Here is a 10,120-nt window from a genome sequence, read left to right on the forward strand (position 1 = left end):
GTGAAAAATCAAGGAAAAAGAAATCACTATAAGAGCTAAAAAAAAAAAGGAACAGATGGAGCTATCTAATGCAAAATGAAAATCTTAGTCACCAAGTACAGTTTAGTAATTCCTAGCTTAAAATACTAGAATTGTTGCTGAATAAATGATTTGGACCCAAAAGACGATTGATAAATGTTAAGGACCACTAAACTAATGCTAAGTGAATATAGTCGATCTCATCACATGTGTGATTTGCTGGAAATAAGGTATACAGGGACCATGATCAATTGTCAGCAAGAATAAATTGAGAAGGATTGGGAGATGAAGACCTTGAAAATTGTTAGACATTTTGAATGGCCTAAAAAGACTGATTTTGCTTGGTGGAAAGGAAAAGATACACTACAAATACAAAGAATCCCATCATTTCAAGTTCCTCCAAAAAAGAAGAAAAACATAAAACAAAGAGAATAGAAGATTTCTGGGAGAAACAAATCCACAAACTTCAATAGAATAGATGGGAAGTAAAGGAACAAAGTCAGTTGCTCGAGGAAGAAAAAGAGGAAAGAAGAAACCAAAGAGCACTGAAACCAAAAGAGAAGAATTTTTAGTTTTAGTAATACACTGGAAGAGCACAATCTTAGTCAATCTAGTCAAACATTTTACAACCCAAGAATTGAATTTAACATCATAGGACATTGCCAATAAGCTAAAACAAAAAAGAAGTTCACAACTCAAAAATCACTAGCACTTGCTTTCTTTTTTTTCCTTTCCCTGAATATTTATATTATCTTTGATTAGTAGTAATAGTACTATCAGTTTTGTAGCATTCAAACAAAACAATTCCCCTTGGAACTTTGAAAGTGCTGGCATGTACTAGGATAGTAAAGCCAAGGCTATAAAGGAAAAACCAAGAAAGGGGAAAAAGGAATAAATTGGAAGAGAGCTTGCTCCACAGCACTCCAATGAGGATCATACTTCTTGAGTTTCCCCTTGTTTCACTCTCTCATTCCACCTTTTTGTGGCTAGTAAGTAGGAGTAGTGTATTTCCTTTCCTTTTCTTCTCCTTCTTTCCCTTCCTTTCTGCCCATTTAACAATGAAAATGGCAGATTACCAATCATCCTTTCCCCTCTATAGGAAACACCCATCATTGCTCCCAACAATCCTTTTCAAAACCTTAGAAATCTGAGCTTCTAAGATATTCCCTCCTCCGTCCATTCTTTCACTTTTTTCTCCCTTCTCTCGTACAAGTTCAAATCTCCTCTTATATTAGGACTTGGAACTCCTTTTCCTTTTCTGTTCCACTAACTGGTTACTCATCCCTTTCTAATTACTATGATGGATCCTTCTTCCACCAACTCTGTCAATGGATTCTACTCCTTCCTAACCAGAGGTATTGATGATCTTGAGAGATATTTCCTCTCCAATAACTTCTTGTCTATTCAATTCCTTCAGCGAGTTCTAACCCTTCTCAGATCATCCCACACTCATTTGATCCTCCTTGTTCAAAAGCTTCACTTGCCTGTTGGTGAAAAGTGGCTTGATGAGTACATGGATGAAAGCTCTAAGCTTTGGGAAGTCTGTCATGTCCTCAAGTCTGGCATATCAGGCATGGAAAATTACTATGCTGCTGGCCTTAACATCAATTCATCACTTGAAAATCATCCCTTCCTCAGCCCACAAGTCAACCGTCAAGTAAGATTGTAGTTTTGAATTCTTTCTTCTTAGATTAGTTAATTGAATATAATTTTGTGATCATCATGTTTCGAGAAGGTATATAACTGAATTCTTGAAACAGGTAATCAGAGCAATCAGTGGTTGCAGAAGAGAAACAGTAGGACTGGAGGAAGATAACAGGGCTTTGATGGAGACTAGAATTGAGCCACTTTCGTTACGTTTTGATGAGAAAGGCTGTGTTGAATCAAAGCTAAATGGATTCAATGGTTTCAGAGGAGTTCTTTATGCAATGAGAAATGTTAGTTCACTTCTGCTGATGATCTTGCTCTATGGACTGGTCTACTGTTGGCCTCAAGAATCTGATTTCCTCAGAGGAGGAGGATATGAAGGCGGGGGATGTTTGTTCTTTGGATCAGCCTTGATGATCTCAACAGCAAGATTGCATCAAAGGGTTGCAGCAGAAATCAATCAGATCAATGGCCGACCGGGGATTTTGCTGTATGAATTTCGAAGATCAAAGGCAGCCATGGAAGAGCTGAGAGTGGAGTTGGAAAGGAGGTGCTCCCAAGGGGTAGGAGTGGTGGACTGGGAATCAGAACATGGGATAACAGAAAGAGTGGAGAATCTGAGGGATTGTTTTGGTGTTCTGAGATCCGGGACTGAGAATATTGTTGGACAACTTGATGATTTCTTTGATGAAATTGTTGAAGGAAGGAAGAAGCTTTTGGACTTCTGTAGTCACCATAGGTAGGGGAAAAAGAAAAGTTTATTCCTAAAAAAAGAAAACATTTTAACCCCAGGGTAAAAAAAAAAAAAAAGAAACAGAAAAAAGTTACAAGTAGGAGAAATGAGTTGGATGGTTGTACTTTTTTTTAATTTTTAATTTTATTCTTGTTTTTGTTTGGTGTAACTTTCACTCTTTGTATGTCCTAAGACAACCAACCCTCGCCCGTCTCCTCTGCCGGATTCTGGTTTTTGGTGAGAACTGCTGCAGATATACTCCTAAGGTAAGAACCCAAAGAGGAAAATTTTGGAGGAAAAAGATAATGTAACAGCTCTAGATAATTAGTGTATGAGACTCCATTGGTCACGAAAAGTTTGTGTACTAAAAAGAAGAGAAAGGGTTTGACCACATGAATTGTTTCTTCTCTTGTTCAATTATTTATTTACTTTCATTTTTGTGGTATGACTTTGACTTGACCTCAGGTAGCTGTAATGCAAGAATCGATGTTCAAACGGACAGTAAAGAAGAGAGGTTAAAAAGAATGGAAGTTTCTTTTGTTACTATAAATAGTGGCAGCAACGTTTAACTGTTAATATCAGTAGTCAAATATTATTTTATGCGGCCCAAACATTTCAGCGGCAGTAAATTATTGCTCGCATTTCTTTTTGACCATCAAACAATATTTTGGTCACAAATTAGCTACTAAATTAACTAATCAGTACATCCGTGACCATTTCATTAATTATTTTTCTTAATTTACAAAATAATTAGAATGCATGTCAAAACGTAAGGGTAAATCTGTTTGTGCATCGTAGGTATTTTTTTTGTTAAAACACATTTTTGATTATTTTGTTAATTAAAAGCAATAATCGACAAAATGGTAACAAGTGTGCTGATTAGTTAATTAAGTGGCTAATTTGAAACGAAAAATTAGTTCATAGTCAAAGTAGACGCAGATAATAGTTTAATGGCTGTTGAAATTTTTTGCCCTATTATATGCATCTTTTGTTCCATTTCTTTCTAAATTTTTACTCAACTCAATTCAATAAAATTCTTAGACCAGTAACTTGCAGTAAATGACTAATGATTCCTCATTCCAGTAAACCAGCAGGAATGATGAAAAGTGTTTATAGGACAGCAGAAGGCACTCTTAATGTTAGATTCCTGGTTTTTGCTTTACTTGACAAAACTCAAAAGTAGCAGTATCTGTCTTTGCACTTGGAAGCTTTTGTCTGATTTTGCTTTGTTTTTCACTAAATGTTTGCCTAAGGGGCTTCTTTATTCACTAAATGAAGAATTTGATAGTTGGGATTAGGCCTTTTTATTTTCGGTTTTTACTAAGGTAAGTGAGGATAAAGAACTTATTATAAAACAAAGAAATAAAATCTTGACCAGTATAACGTAAACTTTTTCTTTGGTCCATACCCTTTAAAGGGACTTGAATCTGGATAGCTTCTCAATATTCATCCCCTTACAGCCTGACAAACATGTCTCTCAAAAGTCACTCCAAGAAGATTTAGTCTGCTGCCAATTTCTTCCTCCATTTTGGGTGGGAACAACCAAAAAAGCGAACAGATAAAATCATATTTTAGTCTCTTTCTCCAGCCTTCTGACCAGATCTCATGCTTTTTTGTCCCTTGCCGCAAATTCATGCTGCGCCTCCCTAAAAAAAAATTTACCTAATTCAAAGCTTATCAATTAAAGAAAGCTACTGTTGAAATGCACAATAATAGAGTCAGAGAAAGATAATGACGAAGAACAAGTGCAAAGAATGCTTGGTGCTAGTTGTCTAGCAACATTTTTAGTATGGTCCAACAAAACACCAACCAAGTCCTTGGACCATGACAAATTTTAACTTTCTAAACAAAAAACACAATATACCTGCTATAACCAGTTTAAAGCAGGATTAATTTAGCCTATTTTATACTCCCAATCTCCAATATGCGCTCTTACCAACAAAGATTTGAACTCAAGATACCTGAAAGACCACGCATCAAGATCAGAAGGCAAGTAACCGTAAATTCCAAGTATAGCAAGTGGCAAAAGAACTGTTGAAAGTACTTCTCCCTGATCCTGCAAAAGCGGCTATGCAAGTTTACTGACTGATATAGACAGAAACTTTGATTTTTGTAAGACGAGTTCTTCCGCTGTCAGAAGGAAATTCTCATTGGTAATTGTATTCATCGTGTTCTAGAGAATATGCAGACTTGTTTACAACTTGTAGGTGTAACAGAAAACTTGTAGCAACTATATGGTGAATTGAAGGAGGACAAATTTGAAAAATAATAGCTGCTATCCTATGCATCTAACATGTTGACAATTTCAATCACGGCCAAATGCCTAAACTGGGGCCTGACAACTTCATACATGATGCATAGAAGGAAACTAAGCAGGTAACCTTTACAATGGTAGTAATCTCTGATCCACAAAAAGCAAGATTACATGTTATATATGGTTTTTTAAATACATTTTTAGATGTCTAATGGAAGAGAAACACATAAGACTGCCAATCCTGCCGCTTAGATAAATTTTTACGCCATCTATGTAGTCTTGATGCAGACGCCTCGCATACTTGCAGCGTAGTGAGCTTCTCTGGTACTGATTATGCAAAAGTGGTGCAAAATCAGCATTTTACCATCCTCAAGGCATCACTGGAATTCAATGTGTCAAGAGACGCCTCGCATACTTGCAGCGTAGTGAGCTTCTCTGGTACTGATTATGCAAAAGTGGTGCAAAAACAGCATTTTACCATCCTCAAGGCATCACTGGAATTCAATGTGCCACTATCAACATAATTCAAATGCTATATGAGCAATTAGATGAGCATGAATACAGTATATCAAAAACTAGAACTTTGAATAAGAACATTATTCTTCCTCTCCGAAGTGTGGCTTAACTAGTGAAACCAACTCCCAGCAATTTCAGCACCAAAGCTGCTAATAGCAAACAACAATCCAAAAGAGGGAAAGTCAAGTTGGTTTACATTTACTAGAGAAAAACAAACAAGAAGAATTTTTCATTTTGTTCATCAAGCAACAATAGCAAAATAGAAACAAGTCTAGCAAGCCTCAAGAAAAGCAGATCCCAAAATGAATACCAGAAATGGGCTTGTTCTGGGTTTTCTAGTTTTTGATACATAAATTATTTGACCATTTGGTAGATAAGATTGCCCCCAGAACCTGTCACTATCATGTTTGTCTGGAGACAACCAAGCTTATGTATAGCTCTATCTATTGTATGTCATCGCCTCTCTTTAAGCAGAAAAGACAACAGGAAAGTGAAGCAAATCCTGTAACTTGCATGCAAACAACCAAATTACACAACCACAGCGATGATTCATAAATATAAGACGGACAAAGTCAGCAAAACATAATTATTGTGTAGGACAGAGTCACAGATAAATTACTGATGCCAGTTTACTTCCTTAAGACTTGAAATATTAACAACCACAAAGCATCACAGAGAGTTACTCCATCATTTCCTTTGCCCGGACACCAATTTTAATAAGCAAGAGAAAGAACACCAATGGTAAGGACACATCAGAACAGATGAGGTATTTTATGCTTCACACACACACACACACACATATTTTCCAGGTTGGGAGGTTGTTAAGAGGACCAGAGAAGTTTGCTCCCAATAAACATATAATGATATAAATAGACAAGTAGATGCATAAGTGACCTTGAATTACAGTTAATTAAAAAATTGTCATTACTCAGCATAACTTCTGTTTGGTATAACTTTTACACAATCAATACATCATAGCTCTCAACTTTAGAAGATAGCTTTATTTGAATCTTTGGTATATGTGCGATCCAGAAGTATTATTCATTGTACAAATCCGTCTGTATGTAAAGTATGCTCGTGAAACAATGTAAGAGTGCGGGTCAACAACTACTTCAGAATATTATCATTGTCTTACCGAGGCCTCTCCTGTCTTCTTTCATAATGAAGTGAAGTCAATTAAGAATTTAAAAAAAAAAAAAAATACAAGTTCCTCTTCTCATATGGAGTTTATGCTTACAAATAGGGGCTTGCATCCAAGTTTGGATTGTCCCTTATTTGTAAAAGGAGTTCAGCACAATGGGACAGAAAAGACTATGATTGCGCTTTTCCCAGACAGAATAAAAGATTTTGCTCTTCACTTGGGTACAAAATTTATCTTGTGAATACTGAGAATTGTATTTTTCTGCTTATCAAGCTAAACTATGATTGCGCTTTTCCCAGACAGAATAAAAGATTTTGCTCTTCACTTGGGTACAAAATTTATCTTGTGAATACTGAGAATTGTATTTTTCTGCTTATCAAGCTAAACATAAATGGCTTTCCCCTGGCACAGATAAGAGGCCACCTCCTAAAATAATTTCAAAGACTTGTGTTACTACCTGCTTTCCTGAAGAGTTGACTTTCTACTGCATGGATTCATAAGGACCCAAGCCACCCTTCTGACCTTTGTCTCAACAGTCTAGGGAGGGGGTCAAGATCCTTAATTGTTGATGGGAAACATGATAGGGAAGCACAGTGATTTTATACTCTAACCTAGCTCATTTTAACATAATCATCTACTTATATTGAGTAACATCATTTTGTTATTCACCAGACCTCAAAGTACTGCATACTAAAAAAAGAAATAGTGGATATGTAACGCCTCTTATGATAAGGTCAACCAAAGAAGAACAAGAATTAGTTCTGAAATTTGTTTGCCAGGATATAAGTTTTTCACAATTTGGAGAAGCTGAAAAATACTCAGTTTTAGATGCTTACAAATGTAAGTGGAAAAAGAAGAAGGTATGGGGAAGGCTTGTTTGGGCATCCTTCTGATAGTGGATAAAAATATAAGATTTAAGACAGAGTTTATCTCCAACCCTAGGAGAACTGATGAAGGTAATTCTAATACATATGACAACAGGTACAAGTCCAGTAGCCATAAGTTAGAAGAATAAGAATTGAGAGACAAGGAATTTACGATAAATTTAGTAGTAAGGATAAGAAGCACAAAATCATTAATTAGATTAGGATTCTACTGAAGGAAAAACTTGCATAAATTCTCATGTTCAGCTGTGTTGTAATTAAATCAAATTGCCTTTCTTTGAGCTCTCCGATAGAACTTCAAGGTTTTGTTCTTGATTAGCCCATAATCAAGGTTGTTCTGGGCCTAAAAAACTACACTTTAATCATGCAGTAGTATTTCTTTCTCTCCAAACCTCCACCCAAGTCATGCACCCTATCACAAAATATCACCATACATAAAAAGCCTACTTGGTCCAGGAAACCTATGGAACTTGGCAATTCAGCAGCATAAAATAGAATGATGGTTCAAATTTAAAAGCCCTAATGACCAAGGAATAAAATCCAAACGGTACAATGGTTTTGCACCAAAGAAAGGTCCTAAAACACCACACAATACTATACACTTAAATACTAAGTGTGCCTACCAGAATTGAATGACAAACATATTGAATTGAACTAAACCATAGCAGTCTTCATATGAAAATAGTTCCAAATTCAACCAAATTGAACAGAGTATACAACTTAAGCTTCCCTAAGCCACCAAGAATTACAAGCCAAAGACTTCAATGAAGTCAATGACAGAAGATCAGTGGCCCAGAATAATATGCAAACAAGAAAGCATTACAAAACTAGCAATATATCCATTCTAAGCCAAAATCATGCTCTAAGAATGATGAAAGGTACTTTAGAACCTGTTCAAAAGACACATTGTTGAAGAAGCTAAAGTCCAAACTTTCTTACATTCATAAATCCTACTATACTTGTCATCAAGACACTTGATTTCAAGAATTTGATTGTCTTGGCTTGTACAATTACTAGATAAATATTCACAAACTCCAATTAAAAAAAAACTTAAAGGCTAATTGCAATAGGCTACCTATGTATCTTCTACACTTACGACCCCACATCTTGGCATGGTAAATCAAATGATATTAGCCTCAAGAAAATTCAAAGGCCCCAGTTATGCCAATCTATCAATTTTAATTGAAGCAGATCATGTTATAGAAACGTTTAAATAATAAATGATGCCAAAGTAATATTTTTTTGTTGTTTTTGTTGGGGGGGGGGGGGGGTTGTTGGAGATGATAAAACGAACAGCTTGATCCAAGTGAAGATACAAGCATGTTAACAATTATGTACTGAATTACCAAATAGAGAGACTGCTTATGACATACATGAATAATCTAGCTCATGATTCATCAAGGATCAATCACAAATTATAGAATTAACAAGAAGAATATCGAAATTCAAGTATCTTAAAACATGTCCCAGACAAACCTTAAAGGCAGAAAGATCAAGAATCAGAGTTTTCTCAATTGATTTGTGATTAAGGGAAGGAGTAGAAGCAGCAGAAGCAGCGACAGCAGCGCCTGAAGCAAGAGCAACGGAAGTAGCGAACTGGGGTTGATGATTGAGGACGATTTCCGGAGTTAGAAGCAGTGGTAGCAGAATAAGCACTTGTGGGAGCTGTAGCATCCATACGAGATGGACAAGGGAGCGTAAGAGAGTAGAGACTCTATATGCAAATGTGTTCTGGGGAACCTTCTGAAGCATATGAAGTTGGGCGAAGGGACGCGGAAAGTTAAGGGAGTAGTGGGGAGGTTGTTATTAGAATACTAGTTGGACTTGGGCGTCATCGTGATTGTCCGCTAGAACCCAACTTAGCCGGTAAGATATTACCTATGTGGCAAGGAGGTCCGTAATTAATTATTTCATCTTCAATTTACTCGATGTAAAATTTGGAGACTCACTTAAATAAAACAAGAAAAAGAGAGATGGGAATTAGTGGAGAATAAAGGAAGGTAAAGTATAACATTTCCATTCTTTCTTTATTGAAATATGATATGAGAGGGAAATAAAAAAAATATTGAATGCATATTTCCTTAAATTGGAGTAGGAAAGGATGAAGAGTTGAGTTGGATGGTAAAATGAAAGGAATTGTAAGTATAAGATACTAAATTCAAAACCTCCTATTTAGCAAAAAAAATTGGAGAAAGAAAAAAAAAAGATATCCAATACTCACTATTAGGCATGTCAATATGTCGGATCTTACCCAAATTCAACCCAAACTCAATATATTTGGGTTGGGTTTGGATTTAATTTCTCAAATTTAAACCCTACCTAGACCCAAACCCTATGAGAGAGTCATGGGTATGGATAGTGTCTAATTTTTTAGAATCCATATGTAAATCCAAATTCATACCAGATCCTACTTAGATCCTACTCAAATCCGTATATATTTAATTAAATAACATATATATATTTATTGGTAAATTTATAAAATAATCTAATATTTTATGACTATTAGATCGAATATACAGTAAGGTTTCATAGCATCAGAATCTGTATTTAGTGTTGATGGTTGAATGATTGATGAGACTTGTAGTAAATTACTTCCAGATGTGATTGAAACATTAGTGACTACTGATGATTAGATTGAATAAAAAATATGAGTAAATGTTTATAAATCTTCTTATTCTATTATTTATTTGCCATCGGTCCTTAGCCAAAAAATGACTTTTATCTCATTCACTATTTTAGTGTTGGATTGTAAGACATCTACTAACATTGAAATTTAAATAAAGAAAAGAGGTACAAAATTATATTTTTTTAACAAGGCTGAATATTTATATATATTATGGTTGTTTTCTTTTTCAAAAACTAATCCTAGTTATCGTTGTAATTGGTAGAAACTTTCTCAAGAAAAGAAGAAAAGATAAAGGCAAACG

The 10,120-nt window shown here is 35.4% G+C and overlaps 2 protein-coding genes across 6 annotated transcripts; one reads left to right on the forward strand and one right to left on the reverse strand.

The window, feature by feature from the left end:
* The first annotated feature begins 820 nt into the window (after positions 1–820).
* Positions 821–2,789, forward strand: LOC113711827 (uncharacterized). Its single transcript, XM_027235046.2, has 2 exons — positions 821–1,675; positions 1,779–2,789. Exons 1-2 carry the CDS (start codon positions 1,316–1,318, stop codon positions 2,406–2,408), a joined length of 990 nt encoding a protein of 329 aa, XP_027090847.1. The 5' UTR covers positions 821–1,315; the 3' UTR covers positions 2,409–2,789.
* A 989-nt stretch (positions 2,790–3,778) lies between these two features.
* LOC113712809 (uncharacterized) lies at positions 3,779–9,035 on the reverse strand. 5 transcript variants are annotated; one of them, XM_072067524.1, is made up of 3 exons: positions 8,670–9,035; positions 4,360–4,454; positions 3,779–4,044 (listed from the first exon to the last, which is right to left on the reverse strand). In XM_072067524.1, the coding sequence occupies exons 1-3, from the start codon at positions 8,943–8,945 to the stop codon at positions 4,002–4,004; spliced, it is 414 nt and encodes a 137-aa protein (XP_071923625.1). In that variant the 5' UTR covers positions 8,946–9,035; the 3' UTR covers positions 3,779–4,001. The 5 variants fall into 5 exon arrangements, 1 of the variants encoding a protein (XP_071923625.1); XR_011821951.1 differs by lacking the exons at positions 3,779–4,044; positions 4,360–4,454 and adding an exon at positions 4,609–5,146 and having other exon boundaries at positions 8,670–9,027; XR_011821950.1 differs by lacking the exons at positions 3,779–4,044; positions 4,360–4,454 and adding an exon at positions 4,609–5,164 and having other exon boundaries at positions 8,670–9,027.
* Positions 9,036–10,120: the final 1,085 nt, after the last annotated feature.

The sequence above is a fragment of the Coffea arabica genome, chromosome 10e (genome assembly GCF_036785885.1).
Source record: "Coffea arabica cultivar ET-39 chromosome 10e, Coffea Arabica ET-39 HiFi, whole genome shotgun sequence".
NCBI classification, from domain to species: domain Eukaryota; kingdom Viridiplantae; phylum Streptophyta; class Magnoliopsida; order Gentianales; family Rubiaceae; genus Coffea; species Coffea arabica.

What these genes read in the sequence shown, in the direction of transcription:
- LOC113711827 (XM_027235046.2), top strand. Translation starts at nt 1,316, where the DNA reads ATGATGGATCCTTCTTCCACCAACTCTGTCAATGGATTCTACTCCTTC. An exon ending in GCCCACAAGTCAACCGTCAA is followed by an intron (nt 1,676 to 1,778) that starts GTAAGATTGTAG and finishes TTCTTGAAACAG; the next exon opens with GTAATCAGAGCAATCAGTGG.
- LOC113712809 (XM_072067524.1), bottom strand. Translation starts at nt 8,945, where the DNA reads ATGCTTCAGAAGGTTCCCCAGAACACATTTGCATATAGAGTCTCTACT. An exon ending in TTGATCTTTCTGCCTTTAAG is followed by an intron (nt 4,455 to 8,669) that starts GTTTGTCTGGGA and finishes CCGCTTTTGCAG; the next exon opens with GATCAGGGAGAAGTACTTTC. An exon ending in CTTGATGCGTGGTCTTTCAG is followed by an intron (nt 4,045 to 4,359) that starts GTATCTTGAGTT and finishes ATTTTTTTTTAG; the next exon opens with GGAGGCGCAGCATGAATTTG.